At 39.7% G+C, this 22,047-nt stretch overlaps 2 protein-coding genes across 3 annotated transcripts in view; both read right to left on the bottom strand.

Moving 5' to 3' along the window:
* Nucleotides 1–385: 385 nt before the first annotated feature.
* LOC116743208 (protein-lysine methyltransferase METTL21E) lies at nt 386–15,941 on the bottom strand. The gene is made up of 4 exons (XM_032611537.1): nt 15,913–15,941; nt 5,131–5,297; nt 3,902–4,019; nt 386–1,004 (listed from the first exon to the last, which is right to left on the bottom strand). Exons 1-4 carry the CDS (start codon nt 15,932–15,934, stop codon nt 601–603), a joined length of 711 nt encoding a protein of 236 aa, XP_032467428.1. The 5' UTR covers nt 15,935–15,941; the 3' UTR covers nt 386–600.
* Nucleotides 15,942–20,759: 4,818 nt separating this feature from the next.
* ERCC5 (ERCC excision repair 5, endonuclease) overlaps nt 20,760–22,047 on the bottom strand; it is a 30,168-nt gene continuing 28,880 nt past the window's right edge. For both annotated transcript variants that reach the window (XM_032610874.1, XM_032610875.1), the window contains one exon: nt 20,760–21,450. In XM_032610874.1, the coding sequence (XP_032466765.1) occupies nt 20,860–21,450 (591 nt within the window). In that variant the 3' untranslated portion in view covers nt 20,760–20,859. The remainder of the gene's footprint in view (nt 21,451–22,047) is intronic.

The raw sequence follows: 22,047 nt of genomic DNA, 5'->3' as shown, positions 1-22,047 counted from the left end.
GAAATGTCCTTGCCTGTAACCTCGAATCCACCAGCTTGACTGATTTCAGAGGGTGTGCTGGAGACCCACCCTGCCAAGCAGAGAAGACAGACCACCAATAAGCTGGCACTAATGAAGCCACAATAATCTAACATTGAGCATTACCTTCTCTGTCTGCCTAGTCAGATTTATTTGTAGAGCCCACTATAGTCCGTTTCATTATTTCTAAAGAGAGAATCACATAAGCTTATGTTTAAAACATTTTAGACATACTATTATTAAAAACCATCATTCTACAGTTATACATTTACAATAATTGCACCATTTATTAAGATGATAATAATTATAAATGGTACTATAGAAAGATAAGGAAAGCAGACATTGTCCTAACCAATTACCACACAGAATGGCTTTGCCATCCTATACACCTGTGTGCTATATCTGGGAAAATCCCTGTCTGGGGCAAGGTGCGTGTGCACGTGTGTGTGTGTGTGTGTGTGTGTGTGTGTGTGTGTGTGTCCCCTTGGGAAAGTCAGCTATATCAGATCATCCAGGTTCTTTGTTAAAGCAATAATAATCACTAGAAATTGCTTTCCCTTTCCAAGTCCTCCTCTGAGGATATCATGCACTCCTCCAATTTTTCTTCATAGCTTTATACAACTTAATATTCAGGCTAGGGAAACTGGAAATCTCCTCCAGGTTAAACAACTCCTTAAATCTATCTACAAATTTATTTTCCTTCTCCAACCTGAATTTCATGACCCAGAGGATGACGGTGGTTTCTTTGCACAGATGGTCAAAGGTAATGAGGAGTTCTTCCAGAAATGGATGAGCATAGACAACATCGGCCGCCAGGATGTAGTCAAAGTTGCTGGAAGCCTTGGGAAAGTTCTTGTCTAAAGCTACACCCCAGGAGAGCTCTTTAACCTGAGGCAAATGCTTACATTTCATTTTGGTGTTTTGGGAAATATTACATTGCAGGTTTCCAAGTAACTCAGGTAAATCTGTGGCAGTCACGTGTGCACCTGGGAAACAAAGGACAGTAGGAAAAGTAACCTTCATGGGATAAGGTAAAGCAATTAGGTTTCAAGCCACCATGCACTTTGCAATTCTGCACAAATGCTAACCTCATGTCAAGGACTGGTCAGTACACACAGGAGGGAAATCCCTTCAAAATGGATGCTAAGGCACCTTTATGCCTCTCCTTAAAAACAATTAGATTCCCCCAGGCACTTCTGCACTCTGCTGCATTTTTCTGTTCTCCTGGTTTTTTGTCTGTCTTGTTTTGTTATTGTTGCTGTTATTTTCTATTTATCTACTTAAAAAATCAAGAGAAAGGGAAATTCAAAGTATTTGGTACCCTCATTGGAACAATCAGATGTCACAATTGAAAGATGAAAGGGTTCTTCACTAAAAGAAGTCTGAGCCCCAGCCACGTGAGACCAAACGGGTGTATATAACACTGGGCATCGTATCGTTGACCAGGAAGTGCTCAAGTGTGAGAAATGGAGGGAGGAGAGAAGACTTTTCAATGTCATTACATGGAAAGTATCAGGACACCCATGTTCATGCCCACATATAGTGCTCATACAACCAAAGATCATAGACACAGGACAGAATGCTCAGATGAAGAAGAGATAAACAATCCCCAAGGTAAAAGTGAATACTGGTGGTCATTGTCAGGAAGAAATCAGAAAGCAAAAACCAATAAAATTTGGCCCTTAAAGTGAACTTTGAGCAGTAGCGGAGCCTGAAAACAATGTGTAAATAAGCCTAGGATTGGCTGATTCTACATCATCAGACATGAAAGAAGAAATGGAAGGGAAGTCTAGTTCAGCCCAGACCGGTTTAGAGCCCATTCTTCACCCAAGATGGCAAGTTTCTCTGGCCACTGACTGTATTTTCTGGAACATATTAAAATGGGAGGAAAATAAGCATTTCATTGGTAGAATCACAGAGATATGAATCTCTACATTCTAGTGGGGTGGGTGGGTCTATCATTTTTCACAAATCTTTTTAAAATCCCAAGATAAGGAAGGACCCCCTCTGTCCCCTGACCCTGCCCATAGGAATAGAAACTATCTGACTATTAAGATCTTTGTGTCTAGAGAGGTAAATATCATCACTGACTAAACAAAGTTTCCAACTTTTGATATTTATTTCAAGTTATAGGAGCAGACCAAAAGGATCAAACCATAATTCAAAAAGACACATGGGGGCTTCCCTGGTGGCGCAGTGGTTGAGAGTCTGCCTGCCGATGCAGGGGACACGGGTTCGTGCCCCGGTCTGGGAGGATCCCACATGCCGCGGAGCAGCTGGGCCCGTGAGCCATGGCCGCTGGGCCTGCGCGTCCGGAGCCTGTCCTCCGCAACGGGAGGGGCCACAGCAGTGAGAGGCCCGCGTAACGCATAAAAAAAAAAAAAAAAGACACATGCACCCCAATGTTCATCGCAGCACCATTTACAATAGCCAGGTCATGATAGCAACCTAGGTGTCCACTGACAGATGAATGGATAAAGAAGATGTGGTACATATGTACAATGTAATATTACTCAGCCATAAAAAGGAATGAAACCGGGTCATTTGTAGAGATGTGAATGGACCTAGAGTCTGTCATACAGAGTGAAGTAAGCAAGAAAGGGAAAAACAAATACCGTATATTAACACATGTATGTGGAATCTAGAAAAACGGTACAGGTGAACCTAGTTCCAGGGCAGGAATAGAGACACAGACGTAGAGAACAGACATGTGGACACAGTGGGGAAGGGCAGGGTGGGATGAATTTGGGGATTAGGTTTGACATAAATACACTACCATGTGTAAAATAAATAGTGGGAACCTGCACTATCGCACAGGGAGCTCAGCTCAGTGCTCTGTGATGACCTAGATGGGTGGGATGGGGGGCAGGGAGGTCCAAGAGGGAGAAGATATATGTATACATACAGCTGATTCACTTTGTTGTACAGCAGAAACTAACACACTGTAAAGCAATTATACTCCAATAAAAAAATATTTTTTAATTATGAATGAACGACTTCCCAAAACACAAATTCTGCTCTAAAATGAGGAAGCCTTCAGGAATAAATCCAATGTGCCTCTGACGCTGTCCATACTAAACGGAATGGTGACTTTAGAAAGCAATATCAAGACAGAGCAATCTGAAAATTATATTTGGAGGGGACTTCAAGGGTCTTATATTTCCCCAGTGTTTAGAAAGTTGTAAACTGCTAAATCTTGAATTCCTCTCAAGAGTTTAGAGTGGCAGGTGTGCACTTCTGAGGATGAAGGAAATCAGGACAGATGTGGGCAGCACATGTCAGAGAAGGCAGCTAAATTAAGGCCATGAAATAGATAACAGCAACAAAAAAGACTGAACTGAAGCAGGCTCAGGCATACATATAGACAATCACACATTTAGTTGGAAAAGAAGATGCTGGTGAAAGAACAAGGGATTGCAAAAGAAAAATGGAAATAACCGAGAAAATTGATGGACAAACGCCTAAACTTAGAAGCAGACGTGATTTCTCATACTCTTTCTCTATTCTAACAGATGCTTTTTCATAAAAGCATAGGACTTCAAAACCCAAAAGGAATATACAACTACATGGCAATGCTGAAATGGGGCTAAAATTTAAATAAAGATCGTCTGAGTCCGCATAGTCAGCTCTGCTTATGCCTAGTATTTCACACGTCCTCCAGCAGTCAGGATGCTGGGGTGCACATCCCAGTCAGCCAGGATAAAAATCCAGCTTCCCAGAAAACCAAATGGGTGACTTTAACATCAGTTTCCTGATAAAGCCCATTCAACAAATTAAGGGGTTAAAAATAGGCCCAGGTCATAGTAAACTGGATAGTAAAAGCAACTAATGATACAGGATAATGGAATTCGCTGATCCCACTCAATCAAAAACAACTGCTTACCAAGTAAACTCGCCACGATGGAGACTAACCCTGTTCCAGCTCCAATTTCAATCACATTTTTGTCAACCAGGTTATACTGCTTTACATTTGTTTCCAGAAAATAGCATAGAACAAGGGCCTATGAAAATTCAAAAAAAGAAAAAAGTAGTGCTTGGCAAGTAATCACAGAAAGTAAAATTAAACTCTATTAGATAAATACCCCACGAACGCTATGATACGTATGTGAGCCCATGTGAGTGCATGTGTGCATCCATACACATCACTACAGAAAATTATCCACAGAAGTACATCCTTCAATAGGTTCAACACTTAGGATAGGAAAAGTCCTTGGGGATTGTTGGGGAGAAAAGAGAACTAAGAATATAGAGTTCAGTTACTTAGGCTTGATTATCCTTAAAAGAAGCAACTTCTAATAATAACAGTCATTTTAAAGAAGTGTGTGGGGTTTCCCTGGTGGTGCAGTGGTTAAGAATCCGCCTGCCAATGCAGGGGACACAGGTTCAAGCCCTGGTCCGGGAAGATCCCACATGCCGCGGAACAACTAAGCCCATGCGCCACAACTACTGAGCCTGCGCTCTAGAGCCCGTGAGCCACAACCACTGAGCCCACGTGCCGCAACTACTGAAGCCCGCATGCCTAGAGCCCATGCTCTGCAACAAGAGAAGCCACCACAATGAGAAGCCCATGCACGGCAACAAAGAGTAGCCCCCGCTCACCACAACTAGAGAAAGCCTGCGCACAGCAACAAAGACCCAACGCAGCCAAAAATAAATAAATTTATAAAAGAAAAAAAAAAAGAAGTGTGTGTTTGGGATTGAGGCAGACAGTGTGGGGAGGGGGTCTGCACCCTTCACAGGACAATTGATAAATAAGTGGTGGTCTTTTAGAATATTCTGCGTGTTGAGACTGAAATGGATTTCATTATAATTGTTTAACTCAAATGGAACCAGTTAAATGGGAAATTAAAATGTTTACTATTCTAAACTTCTGTGACTTAGAGTCACAAAAAACTGAAGGTGTAAACAACACTCTTTATTAACGCTACAAATCAGAAATAGAATTCATTGGTAAAAGCATCTTCCCTATTTCGTGATTTCTAAATTTTAGTGTTGTTTGAGGTCACAAAAGAGAACCATGGAGCCTCCTTTCTCCTTCCAAACAGTATATAATAACGAACAACATTGGATGAGAACTCATTGAAATGCAGCAAACTTTGTATGAATTCATACCGATGGCCAAACAATAGCACCGTAACAATCCATGGCTTCAGTAATCCGAATCTCATGACCAACGAAATGAAATCCCTCCCAGGAGATGGCTGTTACTAAAGTTGGAACAAAACACCTCCGCATGATCTCTGCAACCACTTTCCTGTCATCATCGGCTTCTCTGTTCTCTGAAAGGAGGGGAAAAAAACACAAGGCAGTGGTTGTGGTACTAAACCACAGCGAAGGAGAACCTGATGGAGGTGCAGCATCTCTACTTATGCTCAGTTGCTTTTGAATAGGCACTGATTTTAGGTGCAACATAATAATAGTAAGGTAAGCTATTTGAAAATAACTCAACAGAAGCTAATATTTCATACATCAGGATAGCAACATCCTTCTGAATTTCACTGAGGTTGAAATCACCATTAGACATTTCTGCGATGCTATGTGAAATAAACAATAACTGATATACTTTTTTAAAAAGCAATGTATCTTAAAGGCTACCAATCTATTCACAGAGCGAAAGAAAGATTGGTGATGGAATCTAAGATCTCAACTATTCGTATTGGCTACACAGTGCGATGCCAGTTATTTGAATAATGGAATAGTAGCAGATCTTTTATGACCTGCCTTTACCCAGACAAAAGACATTTGATACCACCCAACAATATACCCTTGTATTATTTTATTATTACTTATTTTATATTATTATTTGGTGACAACTCATGGCATCTTAACATCCACAATATCACGTATGTTTCATAAGCAACATCAACCACCAATTACTGAGCACATACTTCACAGGCCAGACCACAGTAAATATGTATATAATATTTCTCGTAATTTTTGCAACAACTTGTGAGGTAGGCATTATTATTTGCACTTTTACAGATAATGAAACTAAGACTCAGAGGGCTTTGTCAGCTTGACCAAGCTCATGCAAATTGTAAATGAAGGAGCCAAAATTTGAGCTCCATTTGGTTGCTCTAAAGCCACTCTCTGCACTATTAAAAAGCTATGATATAATTTTTAAAAATCCAGTTGTCTCTAAGAATTCAGAAACTAGTTATGGGGCTTCCCTGGTGGCGCAGTGGTTGAGAGTCCGCCTGCCAATGCAGGGGACACGGGTTCGTGCCCTGGTCTGAGAAGATCCCACATGCCGCGGAGCGGCTAGGCCCGTGAGCCATGGCCGCTGAGCCAGCACGTCCGGAGCCTGTGCTCCGCAAAGGGAGAGGCCCGCGTACCGCAAAAAAAAAAAACTAGTTATGGAGCAAGATACACATCTCTCTCTAAGCCTCCATTTCCCTGTTTGTAAAATGTGAAAGATAAAAGAACCTACATCAAATAGTGTTGGAAGATTTAAATGAGATGATGTATGTAATGTGCTTAGCACTTTATTACATAGAGTTCAATAAATTATTATAATTATTGTAATTGTAACTTATTATATTTTGGTCATGAAACTAAATGATAAAACAAGATCACCACATAAACAAAAATATTGGATTGTGTGGTACTTGATTGAAAATTCTATAGTTACTTGTAGAAGCAGTGAGTAGAATGGTGGTTACCAGGGGCAGGGGGTGGGGGAAACGTGGCGATGTAGGTCAAAGGGTACAAAGTTTGTAAGATGAATAAGTGCTGGAGATCTAATGTATAGCACCATGACTACAGTTAATAATAATGTGCTGTATACTTGAAATTTGCTAAAAGAGTAGATCTTAAATGTTCTCTCACACACACAAAAAAATTTAAGAAAATGGTAACAATGTGATGTGGAGTCTATGTATCTATACATGGAGGATAAATTATAGATTAGAGGTATTTACCGCAGAATGGTGACATCACTGTGAACTGAGAAAGTAAGACTGTTACTCCAAAGAAGGGACTGGGAGCTTAAAGATGAAGAGGCATCTTTGAACAGCCCTAGTTGGGGAATAATCCAGGAAACAGATGAGGTCATACGTTAGAACACTCTGGCACATTTCCCCATGTCTTCCTCCTTTTCTAGTCCCTTACTAGCTTCTCCTTGCAAGACAGGAGAAGCCATTCATCTGATTAGCAGCTTAAAATGTGGATTGGACCACGGTTTTTCCTAGTGTGAGGGGTAGCTGTGCCTTAAAATGCCAGCCCTCATGTGCTGATACCCCCTTCCCACCTCCCTTCATGAGGTAGGCTGAGCTGGGCAAAGCCCTGCCTCAGAGAGAACTTAACCAATAAGAGTATCTAGGGCTGCAGTCCTTTATTTTCAAGTAGAATAGAATCATTGCTTACATCTAGATGATATGTTAAATGTCTGCCATTCTAAACATGTCTTTCAAAATTCTTGTACACACCTCAAGGCTGAAATTACATTCAGCAGTCCCAAATTCATACTTGCTGTTTTGAAATATTTTTTAGTACAAGATACAGAAGATGATATGAATAAATGGAGAGAGGCTCTATACACAAATGGGGTGACTTATACTATAAAAATGTCATATATATTCAATACAATATCAATCATAATTCCAGTTAGCTTTTTTAAGAAACTTGATATACTCACTCCAAAACTTAAGTGGAAGAATAAACATCCATAAAGAGTTAACTTTGTAAAAGAAGAATAAGAGGTAGGAGAATATCTGCTTTATTAGATATTTAGGTATACCACAAAGCCATAGTAACAAAAACAGTATGGTATTGGTGCAAGAGATAAATAAATGGACCAGTGGGCAAAATAGGGATCTCAGAGACAAACCCATGTAGATAGAGGGGGTGGGTTAGCTGCCACATTATATGGAGAAAAATAAAACTGGATCTCTACGTAAAATCTTTTATAAAGGCAGATTCCAGAGGGATTAAAGACCAAATGTAAGAGGAAAAAAAAATTTAATAGTATAAGATGATATCTTTGTGAAAGTAGGGAGGAGAGAACCTTCTTAAAATCCACAATACCCAAAAGTGATGAATATTCTTATATCAAAAGTGAAGATTTCTATTCTGTGAATGAAGATTAAAAGTGTGGATGAGATTAAAAGATGACAGATGAGAAAAGATCTTCTACAATGTCTAAGACTGAAAAGAGATAATATCTCGAATATACAAGAAATCTGTATAACCTCCAAATTGACAAGGAGAAAGATAGTAACCACAATGAAAAATAAGCAAAGGAGATAAACTGGCAGATTACAGAAGACGAAACCAAAAAAGCCACAAAGCAACATGGAAATGTTCCAACTCAGATATAGACAAATTAAAACAAGGTATCTCTTATACTCATTAAACTTAACAAAAATTAGAAGCTGGACAGTGCTGAGTGATAGGGGGCTTGTGGGGATGGCAGAACCTCAGGTACCACTGGTGAGAATACAGAATGTTGCAGTCATTCTGGAGAGCAATCTAAGGTATTTTGTTAATCTAAGGTATTTTGTAGGACATTTTGTATAATGTCCTACAATCCAGCAATCCTGCCCCCACCCCCAAATTTTTACACAAGTCCTTAAATGGATATGCGTGAATATATTTATCAAAGATGCATATCAAACACACTAGAATGGTTGCCAGGAGGGAGGTGGAAAAGGAAAGGAAGTAGGAAATGCGTAAAAGAAGAATAGATGAATGGATGAATGAGACAAAATACAGAGAGATATACATACAACAGTGGGGTCTTTCTGAGATGATGAACATGCGCCATGAAAGTAAGTGAAGGCCTCAAGAGACTTTCCAATCTCTCCACGGCACTGAGGCAAGAATGGGAGTGAGGGGTCTTGAGTCTCTGAGTCCTAAGGGAAGATGTAGTTGTCAAACTGTCCTATGAGCTCCAATAACATCATTTCCTAGCATTCGAGGAATATAGTGGAAAGATGGAGGTAAATTAAGTTTGCCCTTGTTGGAAAATTCCTTCAGTGGCCATAATCCAGCAGGGACATTCAGCCAAGATGATTTCCGGTCCTAAATTCTGTGATCCCTTCACAGAGCCCTGTCTAGGATCCAGACAGAACCAAGCATTCTCCAAAGGACTCTAATCTCACTGTGTGCCACAGAGGGGCCCCCCTCTACCACCCACTCTATCACCACCACAAACACTGACCTTTGGCAGAGATGCAGAGAAAACAAAGAGATGAAAAACGGATAGTCTTCAGCATGAGTCACCTCTTCTAATATATTTCACTATATTTCTCCTTAAACCACGGCCTGTATTCACATTCACAGGAAGAGCTCTAAGAACCAAATAATATTGGTAATATGTTGTATTTGAACTTTAACTTTCACTTCACTAGATTCACTTGCCTTGCTAAGATGGGGGGTGGAGGGGCAGCTTTTGCTCTGGAAGTTCTTTAGGGAAAAGCAGAGAACATTAATTGCTTCCTTGACCTTCAGCTGAATGTGCCCTCTTGGGTCTCCTTGCAAACCCCTTGTAAATGCAGCACCTCTTTGAAAAGTCACCTAACGTATCAGGGATTAATAGATGTTAGAGTACACTAAATCCCAGGAGCGTCTCCTAAAGTTCCAATCATTGTTCTAAAAACTTTGCCAGTGAATATCTACAGCTACCACACTGACATCTCCGACTTTGCACTTTCTTTTAAAGGTTAGTTGACCAGATCAGTGCTGCTGTCCCAACAACTACAGTGTAATAACAAATAATTCCTGTTTTTTCACTATCTTTCTAAATAAACAGAGCTAGTCATTTTTTTTAATGAATGACATCTTTACTTCTATATAGAAATGAGATTAAAAATATATATGTGAATATATTACATAATCAAAAATGACTTACACCCCTCCAAAATAATCTTCTAAGAGATTTCATGAAACAACAGTAACCACTATTAATTGCACATACACTCTAAAAGAACACAATTCTATCCATCGTACATGGTCATTTGAAATTAGTCATACACCTAGGATGACCACATATCCTTTAGAAAACATCATCAAGCTGAAGAAAATTTAACTGACAGTGTTTTAGTATTCTCTTTGGCATTTAAAGACTATGTAACTACCACTCATTCTGTAAGAAGAGACACTCATAAAAAATAGCATAATTTATAGCAGGAAACCAAAATATACTGAACTTGGCTACTTGAAATAATTTGTCTAGATGTAATACATTGGATTTTAAAAGCAAATGTACACACATGAACAATTATGTCCATCTTAAAACTTTGCTGTTTTTCAGCATTAACTTCTATTTAAAGATTTTGAGGTAAGAATTTTTTTTTGGCTGTGCCTTGCAGCTTGCAGGGTCTTAATTCCCCGACCAGGGATTGAACCCCAGCCCACCGCAGTGAAAGCACCGACTCCTAACCACCGGACCGCCAGGCAACTCCCTGAGGTAACAATTTTAACCATAGTTATTCATTTAAATCAAAAGACAAGTTTAGTGTTTTAGCAATATCACCACCCATTTCAAGGTTGATGACAAGAACCATTGGACAGGAATCTAACGCGAAGAGCTGCACTATTACAAAGGTGTCCCTAATGTCACCTTGTTGTAATAACAGGGGGACATCTATACTCCAAACATAATACACAAAGAGTGGGCCCCTCGAAGTGCATGCTTAGTTATTTGTTGATTATGGGATTGAATCTTGAGAAGGTTAATGAATGAGTGGATACTCTTTGGTTTTTAGGTAAGATTTGAACAGCAACTTTCCCCCAAAATTAACAGCATTATCACACAACGGAATTCTGGTTTACACTTCTGAAGAATAATTTTTCCATACATATTCTCTGCTTGTTATCTAGTACTTAGGCTTCAGGATAAATAACTAAAACGAGGAAATGTTACACAAAATGTTGGATTTGGTTTCCCGGCATGAAAATCAGAAAACTTCTGATATCTACCATTAGATAAGAGCTATCTACTAGAATCTTAGAGTATTATTTTATTAATGAATTTAATATTGAACACAAATATTAAAACAGATTGTAAATAAAACATAATCAAGAAAGTATTACATTTATGTTGCTCTCTTAGGCTTATCTATTTTAATGCTTTTTTATACATAAAAAGGCTTAACACCATTTTCCTGCTATTAAATCTTTGCTGATAGTGAATAAAATCTACCAGGTGCTCTTGTTCGCCAGAGAATTAAAGGGGTTTCAAGTATGAAGTAAAAATTAGCAAGATTCTGCCCTTCATGATGATATTTTTCTTAAGAGGAAAATTTGACAGTGAATTGATTTCCAAGGCTGGATTGTAAGAAGCCTTCAAAAATAGAGGCTCTGTCTGTATTCTTCTCTTTTATACTTTTAAGGTCAATAACAGCAATAATAAATGGAAGGGTCAAATCACAGAAATAGATGAAAAGAAAAAAAATTCTTTAATAGCTATGACAAGTGAATTCAAGCTTCCATTTGAGGGCTGTCACAGAAAACTGTCTGTGAAATTTAAAGTAAAAACCCCTCAACGAAATGAAAGACACTGTCATTCAATCGAATCTTCTATTCAAATATGAATGTCATGTGCTTCTTAGAAATACCTAGAGAATTTTTTTTAAAGATGATAAAGGTATTTTCAGATTAGTGAATGGTCACAGGTAAACCTGAAAGCTACAATTCTGAATGCCTCAGCAATGTCAAGGTCTCGGGCCCTTATGTTGAAACTAATTCTTGAGACATTTTCACAAATGTTTTTTGTCTGGATGTCCATGTACTTTCAAGAATAAAAAGAAGCTGTAACTTTCATCACGTGGCTCAAATGATAGCTACAATTACCAAAGAAAGAAAATTCATTTTTTTACTGACACTGCTCAGGATGCAAGTGGGAAAAAACAGAACCAAATCTAGTTGTACTCAGAGCCTACTGCTGGGATCATACCGGGGAGAGACAATTAAACAGATGTCAATGAAGTGTGATAAGTAGAATAAAAGAAATATTTCTGAGGTGCTATGGGAAGCACCACTGCTTGGTCAAATCAGGAGAAGCAGCCTCAAGGAGGAGACATTTGAGTTGAGGTGGAGGGAAGGGGAAGGCTGCCAGGCAGAAAAGGAAGGAAGCAAGGTCAAGGGAGACACAACACTGCCAGGGTGTGGAGGCCAGCTTGAGAGCCTGGAAGGACCGGGGAGCTGGTGTACAAGCTGGTGCAGAAAATAAGCCTGAAGAAAGCAGGCTGGGATCAGACCTGTGGGCAATGTTGACCTTTCTTCTACAAGGTGAACAGGAGCCAATAAAAATCATTAGGACAAGAACTGACACAATCAAAATTGGTATTTGAGAATTGACTTCTGGCAGCAGCAGCTGAGGCTACGTTAGAAGCTAATGGGAAGACGCAATAATCTAGACAAAAGATGCAAGAGTCTGAAGTGAGGCAGCAGCCCTGGGTCTGGGAGCCAAGCGTGAATTTGTGAGCTCTTGAGGCAGTGGCAGATGCCCTGTCGAGGGCAATAAGTGACGTTCAAACTTGACATTCAGCCCTGAGTTTTGAAGATATCTGAGGCAGATAATCATGTTTGAGTTATTTTTATTCAACACGTGGGACATTTATTAGTCTTATCTAGCAGATACTTATTCAGGTTACTTTTTAAACATGTAAAACATGTCGATGGATGATTTTCACATTAGTAATTATGCGGCTATAGTACTCCAACTAGTATATTAATATATTAACTCAAGACTCTAGTTTGGTATGTTTCTTAAGCAGCAAACTTAAGAATTACTCAAACTTCCTTCTTCTTCTGTTGAGGCAATGTTGCTTATAAAGGCCATATTTTCCATTAATCCAACTCTGTAAAGATTTATGAAGATCCTTGTGAAAGACTTAGTGCTATCCCTAAGTAATACATTGTACCTGGTCCTGAAAAGAGTCAACTGACTAGTGGCTGGAAATACAAGATCATCCCTAGTGAGCAGATTTTAAGTCCAGCCATTAGGCCTCAGTTATAGCTAATTCATTCGTTCCCTCATTTACTGAGTACACGGGCACTGTGAATACAAAGATAGAGCAACATATAAGTGGTCGAATAGAGACTTAACTAGTTAACTCAAAAACAGAAAGAGAAAGCTCCATGCCTCAGAGAGCTCAGCAAAAAATGACCTGAGCCTTGATGACTATAGGTTTGTAAGTCAGATAAGAGAAGGCAAGATATGCTGTACGTAGGCATCTACATGTGCAGAAGCCCACTGGCAAAAGACTCTTGACCAATTTTCCAATTTGGGAAACTCTGAGAACTCGAATATAGGATAAGTGGTGGTCATAGCATGAGATAAAACACTGTGTGTCATGCTAAGAAGTCTCGATTTTATCCTATAGGAAACACTGAGGCACTGAAGAATTTTAGGGAGGAGGAGAATGTGACAAGATGTTAATTTTTAAAAAGATCATGTATCTGTGGATAAAGAAAGGGAGCCAGCCCAGGGTTGGGGAGGCCAGTTAGAAGGCAGTTACAACAGTCAAGAGAAGAAATAAGCAAGATGATGCTGCAAACAGGGGGTGAGGGGTACAGAAACATATTAGGAGGTAAAGATCAACGGGATGTGATGGTGACGGGTGTGGGGAAAGGGGAAAGACTGGCATGATTCCAGGTTTCGGGGTAGCTGGAGAAATGACGTTGCCATAAACTGAGAGAGAAAATACAGGCGGAGGGGCAAACCTGCCAAAGCAAAATTATTTTTTAATGCATCTGGATCTGCCATCTGGCACGCTGGCTACAGAGGTGTGCTGCTTGGATTAAGAGAACGTGCTGCAGCAGGTTCACCTGGCTCCTCGGAGGCCAGGCTTCCCCCGGGCTGCCCCGAAGCCGGCCCCTCTCCCGCTGCAAAGGATGCTCGTCCAGGGGGCAGCTTCTGTGGGGTGACTCCCTGTGGGCCTGCCCAAGACCTTCTCAGAGCTGTGATGCAGCCTCTGCTCACCTGGACCTGCAGTGATGCGAAGGCTCTCCCGGCCTTCTTCTGCTCCTTCCTCCTTTACCCTCCACAGACATTTCCTCCAATAAATCTCGCGCATGTTAAATCCCATTCTGGCATCTGCTTCCTGAAGGAACGGAACTAACACAAGGCAGAACGGAGGACGTCAAGTAAGCAGCTGGAAGGACAGATCTGGGAATCACTGCATGGGAATCACTGCGCCTCTGGTTAGTACGAACCTGTTCCAAGGCTGCAGACCCTGAGGAGTGTCCTTTATAACACACTGCTACTTGTGCTAACAGCCGGAGAGCCACCGTTGGCAAGAGTAGGCAACCTAAGAGATTCGGAATAGTTAACGTGGATGAGGTTTTAGACAGTTTAGATTATAATGCAACATTAGAAACCATAGACAGAGGAATTTTTAGCATCCACTACAGTCCTAACTTTAACCTGTGCATAACTAAGTGACATCCTATAATTCTTTGGATCTTCAGGCCAGTGTTGAAATACAAGAACGGGGCTGTGGGTTTGCTCCATCCTTTCCAAGCACAAGATGACTAAGTATAAACAGTTAGGACAGGAAAAGTCACTACCCTACAGTACTTGAGAACTGAGTGTTCTACTGGTTAGTGGGAGCCTTTCCAACAAAATGCAATCTGACTCTGTCCCAGTGGCACACGCTTCATCCCCTTAGCACTGTGCCTATGAATGTATTTTTAAAGCTTCAGCTGACAATGTAGGTGATTATGGGCTGTGTCTGTTCATGTTGTAAACTATTTTCTTGTTAGTTCTGTCTCCACCTTACCTTGAACTTCTTCCATGGCCTTTGTAATTTGCCGAATTATCATATGCAAAGTTGAAACCAAGCATTATGGTAATGATAATGATGACATTTTATTCATAAACTGCAGAGAAACTGCATCTTCATTCAAATCATCTAAATGGCTGGATTCTCTAAGTGATTATGACTTTAAATGTTTAGATTTGCAAAAATTACTACAGCAAAACCGTACATGTTTAAGCTACATAGGCTGCCAACACTGGGCATACACCCAGCTCTCTTGGCTTAAAGACACGCTCACCTAGGTAGAGGCCACCTGGTATGCCTAAAAAAGGCGAAGAAAACAGGACTCTAGTCCTTAGAAAATATCCACAGTGTAAAGGAGAAAGAGAAAGAAGCCAGGATAATTAAATTTGTACTACAACTGTTCTACAAAACCATGGTAATAATTCTTCTAGTCTATGTCAAGAGCATATGTCTGCACTTTTTAATCTCAAGACAGTGGGGATATATTACGTAATCTATGCAAAGTCATACTTGATGTTTAGGATGATGTTAAAAACAGTGGGTCAATTCCAAATAATTCCACTGGTGGTAGAATTCAACCTTAAATTCTCCTTACCACAAGAGGTCAAAATACATTATTATTTGCCTCTAATTAATACATCAGAGGGACCATAAGCACAGTCTAGAAATATTTTATAGCCTAAAATCATTTTTCATGGAAGCATTTGTAAAAAATCTTTAGTTTTACATAAAACTATTTTATCTCTCTTGCAATCTTCCTATCTGAAAAGAAATAACCACAAAATCACAATCATATATTTAGTGTACAGCACTTGGGGAAAAATGTATTCCACTTTTCCAGATTAAAAAAAAAAAAAACTCTAAATACCTAGCAAGTCTATATATTTGATTTATTATCTGTCAAAATTATCTCTAACATATCATCAGGCCCACAGGTATAGCAGGGGACATTAAACATTATTAGAGATAATTACAGGTTAGCAAACACAAGCCAAGATATAATATGGCTTATTATATAGTATGCATATAAGATATAATATGCAATTGATAAAAGTCCTAGCTCTCTTTATGACATCAGCGAACACTGCAACGGTAAACATTTACATTCTTTTGTTTCTCTTCTTAGAATTGGCCAAATTACATAAAGAAACATAAAATAATTTACCTTTTTGAGCTTTGAGATCCATTAAGCGATGAACTAAGGGATGGCTATATATTGATGCTTTCTTGATCATTTCTTGAAAACTAGGCAAATAATACATTAAAATATCAAATGGTAATAATTAATTCAAAATGCGTGTTAAGTGCTTTCATATTTACCTACTAAAGTTTAACATCAAATACAGCAGAGAAAATTGTATTAAAATATCTTATTAATAAATCATGATTTTAAAAAGAGTGCACTGAAATGCAATCTATCTAGTACAACCAAAATTCAGGGTCAGAAATTTTAGAAGCTCCTGGAAAAAGAAAACACGTTCTTCACCAGAGACCACCTCAGCTATCATGAAGCAGGGCATCATCTTTATACTGACTAGTCAGAGAGCGATCCTAAAACTTAAGAGGCGATTAAAACATTGGGAGACAATGGGTTTCATTCAGTGTAGTGAAAACCATAGCATTAATCTAAAACAAAGCTTCCTACATAGTAATAGATGCAGAGTCCCTCTCATCCGTGGTCATCAGCATGTACCCAGGGGCAAAGAGCCCAACCACCAGATGGTTTTTTTAAGTAGCTTCTTTAAAGAGAAATCCATACAATCTCAGCAAACACATTTAAAATTAAAGAAATTCAAGTATTTTATGCCTCTCAAGCAGAGCATATCATGTGAATAAGCTTAAACAAGCTGTAATTCCAACTTTGGAAAACAACAATTTGACGTTCTAGGTATCAGGTTTTGAATCATTTAATAATCACTGTACTACCATGAATTTATATTCATTCCTTTCTTCTAAGGCTCCCAAAACACATTTCATAATCAACACGTTTTTCTTTACAATATGCTCAGTAAATTAGGAGACAAATTATTTTCCCTACAGTTTACAAATGAGAAAAATCAAAGGTTACATGGCTAAACAGTAGCCCAAGTGGTCACCCATTTTGTTCCCAATTTAGTTTCTCTTCCATTAAAGAAAGCAGTCTTTATGACACATGCCTACCTGAAGGTCAACATTCATTAAATGTTAAGTCTGGACATACCTATATATATGAGTTAGCTGAGTTTCTAGAAGGTTAAAAAGTATCATCCACAACTTTTGCTTTGCTGATGAGACCTCTGATGGTGCCTGAAAGGCGAGCACCAAAGCACGCAGTTTACTACTGTACACACTGGCAGCGAGTCCTCACAGAGAACTAATCCTGACAGCTGCAGCTTCACAGCCTCTGATCATACAGCAGTGAGGTTGGAACGCCCATAAATAAGGGGGTTGAAAAATGTAAGTAGGCACATTCCACGTGAGTGTCTCGTGAACAGAGCAAGAGCCAACAGGTAAGTAAAAACATTCCTGCAAGTGAGTGAAGGCTATCGGGGCAAAGCGATTATTTTTAACTTTGATGCCAGGAGTTATTTAAGAGTCCACAGCTATGACGTCCTGTGAAACGGAGGCCATGTGTTTTTCAGGTCATGTGTCTGGGTGCAAACACTATTTTTAGAATCAGACAACCACACCAGAATGTTTGAGAGTGTGTGTGCAGCAGTGATCTGGACGCAGGAATTATATTTCCACAGTTCCTTCCTACTCAGAGTGAATAGGAAGGCTGAGGGTGTATGTCGCCTGTGCACCTGCTCGTGTGCGTTTAGGGCTGCATCTCAGAGTACAAATTAATTCCCCCATCACTGAAAATAGCCTGAATAAGAAGTTATTACAGGTAATGAAATCGAGCAATATTGTAAAGTTAAACTTAGGAGTGTGGGTACAGCTTCTAAGAAATACTTCACATACCACGATGGACGGAGGTCACGTTAATGTATCGGACAGGACTAGTGGTCTGGGAGCCTGATTTTAGTCATTCCTGTCAATAATTAGCTTGTGATTTTTAGGCATTGACTCAGTGTGTTTCTTGGCTTCCTCATCTATAAAGCAGAGACATAAAAGGTACATAATATCTATTTGTGAAATGAATATGGTAGGTAAAAAACATCCTGGAAACTGCAAAATCCTAAATGATGAAAACAATTATTCATAGGCAGCTAATTCTGGGCAGAGGACACACTGCCTTTTTGGGGTCTTTTTAAAACAAGAATTATTTGGAACATAAAAACCACCTGTCTCCTCCCACAAGTTATTTAAAAGATCAAGAAACCTCAGTGCTGGATTCCCTAAGAGGCAGAATATCTAAATGAATCATCTAAACCGACATGATGGCAATGATTATTTGTTTCATTGAATGGTTAAAAAGAAGTACACAGAGACTTCTGCCTCCCAGTATAACTAGAAAAGCACATTTTACACACACACACACACACACACCTGTTACAAGGCATCAGACAGCTTCCAAGGCAGCCAAGAATTCCATGCTTTTGCTGATTATTGGTGTAAAGGGGCTGAGAAGCCCAAGAGAGGAACACAAGAAAGGACACCAGCAGAGCTTTAGCTAGGGAGACAAGGGAACTAGGGAGACAAGGGAATAGTGTTTGCAGCTGGCGAGGCTGCCAGGAATTGGGAGCCCAAGATCCCAGAAAGAAGGGACGGAGAAGTAAGCCTGACACTCAGCACTGACTTTTCATTCAAGGTATTTGCACAGTAAGATGTTTAGGGCAAGATGCTAATTTTCCAAGCATAATGTGGCTAAAAACAGAGCAAAGCTCAAAAGACGAGAGAAACACCCCAGCAGCTAGTATCCCTGGAAAACTACTTTTTAGGAATGGGAGGAAACTAGGAGATGGAGTCTTACAAAGACTAGCCTTGCATCCACTCGGTCCTGATTGAAGTAAAATAACGTTCCCCTCTGCTGCCTGCCAGAATACCTTCTGGAATCCTCTCCAGAGGAAGATGCACAAGATCCACAATCTTCTATACGTAACGTCCAGCATTCATTCAAAATTTACTAGTCTACTACTAGGAAACAAACCCACACGTAACCCAGATATTGGAGCTTTTTGACACAGACTTTAAAGTAATTGTGATTAAGATATTATAAAAAATAGATGACAAGAATTACACAAGAACTGGAATCTGTAAGTCAAATAGAACTGAAAATAGAATAAATGAAATAAAGAGCTCCACAGATGAATATAACAGCAAATATAAAGAAAGCAAAAGAAAAAATTAATAAGCTGAAAGATAATTAGAAAAAGTATATGATGGTCACCATCCTAAGTAAGTTGCAGGTGTCCCACTTACTTTGAATAATGATACATTTGCTTTGCTGCTGTTTGTCTTTAACAGGCAACCTATTTTCTAGGTAATATAAGCACACTGAATTTTGAATTAGAAGATTAGAGTTCAGGTCACAATTGTTTCCTACTAGTTGGGTGAATTTGGTAAAGTCAGTTAACATCTGTAAACTTGTTTCTTCCCTTCTAAAAGGATATACCTTGGTTGCAGGGTTAAGAGAAAAAAAAGGTATACTATCAAACTGTTCTGTAAATACTGTATTTATGGCATAAGCTACTAATGATTTTTTTCCAGACTTCTATCTTTATTAGCGTACAGACGAGTAAACAGGCTTTTTTGCAAACACATCTAGGTCTTCTATTAACGGATCCGAATATCTATTTTTCCTCTCTTTCTGGATACACAGCCCATGTAGAGATTACTTTTCTGAGTGCTCCTAGTATATGGTCAGTTCAGTTCAACAGGATGGGAGCAGAAATGATTTTTCTAGTCATCTTTAACATAAGACATTCGGCTCACCCAAGGACTCTGGTTCTTTCCTCTTCCAGCAGGTTGAAACGCAGATGTAGCCGTGACCCGGTATAGACCACTGAAGCAGTACAGCAGCCTAGGGGATGGCTGAACCTGGGACCCTGAATGACATCAAGGTGCACAACTGCCTTACCAGCTCAGACTGGCCAGACTGTTGACTGAGAGGTAACGTTCCAGCGTTTAGGCCACTGCATGTGAACATCTCTTTGCTACAGCAGCTTAGCCTTCACCCCAGCTACTGCAGTGCAGGACAAATGTCAATTACCTATGAAAGGCAACAAAATTAAATTTTAGAAAAACTACTGCTTTTCTACCTACAAACACATATGCAGAAAACTCCCAATTATAAGAGCTTTGAGAAATGAGAATAACAAGAAAAAGTTAATGTCTCTCTCCCCAACCCTTCCCCAAAAGCGTTCTGCTTTAAATACCTCCAGAGAAAAGAAGCATTAAGAAAAGACTTGAGTTTATGTGGAAGTCAGTGTTGATTTTAGTAGAAAGCTGTCAGAGAAGACTGAAGCAGAAGACATTTCAAATTAGGAAGGAATAAATAACGAGCAAAGAAAAGCAGCAGCTGTAGTCCAAGTATTTGAGAAGTTGGACTGAAATGTAAATATAAATGAATATAAATATATTTATATAAATAAGATGAATATAAATATATTTTCTTCTCGTCTAGGTCGGAAAGTCAGAGGAAAAGCACATTGAGTGAGTACTGATCAACAGAAATCCTTTTTCCCTTTTTAATGTTGTCAGAAAGCATCAGATGTTGTATAATAATAGAAACATGAGGCTTCCCTGGTGGCACAGCGGTTGAGAGTCTGCCTGCCGATGCAGGGGACGCGGGTTCGTGCCCCGGTCCGGGAAGATCCCACATGCCGCGGAGCGGCTGGGCCCGTGAGCCATGGCCGCTGAGCCTGCGCGCCCAGAGCCCGTGCTCCGCAAGGGGAGAGGCCACAGCACTGAGAGGCCCGCGTACCGCAAAAAAAATAAAAATAAAAATAATAATAGAAACATGAACAGACAAAGCCTGTAAATACAAGGAAATATTCAATGAAGTGGAAAACACTAGAAAAAGGTAATATATTTAAAAATAAATGTCGAGTTTAACGTCCGCATTTTTAAAAACCACACAACAAAGACTGTGCAGATACTCTGAATTTTATTATTTCCTCACAACAAATTCATGACGAAATGTTAAGCTGTACCCAGTTAGAGAGAATACATGTGTATTTAGGTGTCTTTACATTCTCCTCTTCCTTCCTCTCGTACTTCTCCGTTTCCCCTCTTTCTTCCCAAACACAGACCTGGCGGTCACCAGGACGGGCTCTGCCTTCTCTCTGTCATCATCGCTGGAGCTGCTTGTGGTGGCACCTCCGTCTCTCCTGGGAGCAGGCTGCACTGTGCTCTGTGCATCTGAAGAGCTGACTCTTGACTCTACAGCTGCTTTTCCCCTTTGCATGTTCGCTACAGGGAAATATTCCTCATCCTCACTTGAAGAGGCATCAGATGACTGCGAGAGGTAGGCCTCCCCCAAAAACCCACCACATTCATGCCCCCGTTTAGAATCCGAAAGCCTCTTTCTTTTCGGGCTGGATGACTCTTTCCATCTATTTGTTGTGCCTCTCTTCTGGGTTCTTCCTTCTGCCTTATCAAGGAACTCAGAGTCTTTCTCCATGGCAACAGAAACTGCTTCTATTTCACTGGCTGCTTCTTCTCTTTCTTTTCTCAGCATACATGTCACAGCTCTGTTAAGTCTCTGGCTCTTAATACCCTTAGCCTCCTGTTTCTCCTGTTGAGCTAATCTAAAGAAAGAATCAATTCGGAGCTGCGTCTAAAAAAATGAAATAAAATAATAATAACTCAGACAAGCAAGTAAACTTTCTAAAGCAAATCAAAGAAATCCACCCTGATTACTGGCATTGGATGACTCTTTCAGAAAATACTAATTCATTCTCTCTCAAAAGCCGATCTCCCCCAAATGAATGACTGGTAGCAAATTTTACTTTCAAGATCGTACTTAAAGCAGTACATGTACCACCTCCATCAACTAAGCCCTCCGCCCACATATCAAGTAGGAAATCCCTTCCTCGGCACTGAAAGAGAGTTAAATATTTTTCAGGGGCCAAATATATCATCTTCTTTTAGAGCAACACAACTTCATGGGGTCTGTTTCTAAATTCTACTCTTCCCTTCTTTTAAAAACATTGTCATCATATGATACCTTCAGGAAGAAACTTCACAGTATTATATATTAGGAGTCGTAAGAAATATTCCTGACTTCTGTTCAGCAAATCCACTTTCAGGAAGACATTCTTTAAAAATAGTTACATTTGAGAAAAGTCACATGCCTGATGTTCATCACAGAATTACATACGAAAACCTGAAAATTCAAGGTCTACTAAGTGAAGTGAACCAAGTTAAATCTCTC

Source organism: Phocoena sinus, chromosome 18 (genome assembly GCF_008692025.1).
Source record: "Phocoena sinus isolate mPhoSin1 chromosome 18, mPhoSin1.pri, whole genome shotgun sequence".
In the NCBI taxonomy this organism is placed as follows: Eukaryota; Metazoa; Chordata; class Mammalia; order Artiodactyla; family Phocoenidae; genus Phocoena; species Phocoena sinus.
The sequence above is the reverse complement of the archived record's forward strand: the minus strand, read 5'-3'. Positions and strand labels throughout refer to the sequence as shown.

Coding starts and splice junctions, on each gene's coding strand:
- LOC116743208 (XM_032611537.1), bottom strand. CDS start 15,934: ATGGATCTCAAAGCTCAAAAAG. Junction 5,298..15,912: donor GGATCTCAAAGCTCAAAAAG/GTAAATTATTTT, acceptor CCCTCCTTTCAG/AGAACAGAGAAGCCGATGAT. Junction 1,005..3,901: donor CATCGTGGCGAGTTTACTTG/GTAAGCAGTTGT, acceptor TTTGTTTCCCAG/GTGCACACGTGACTGCCACA.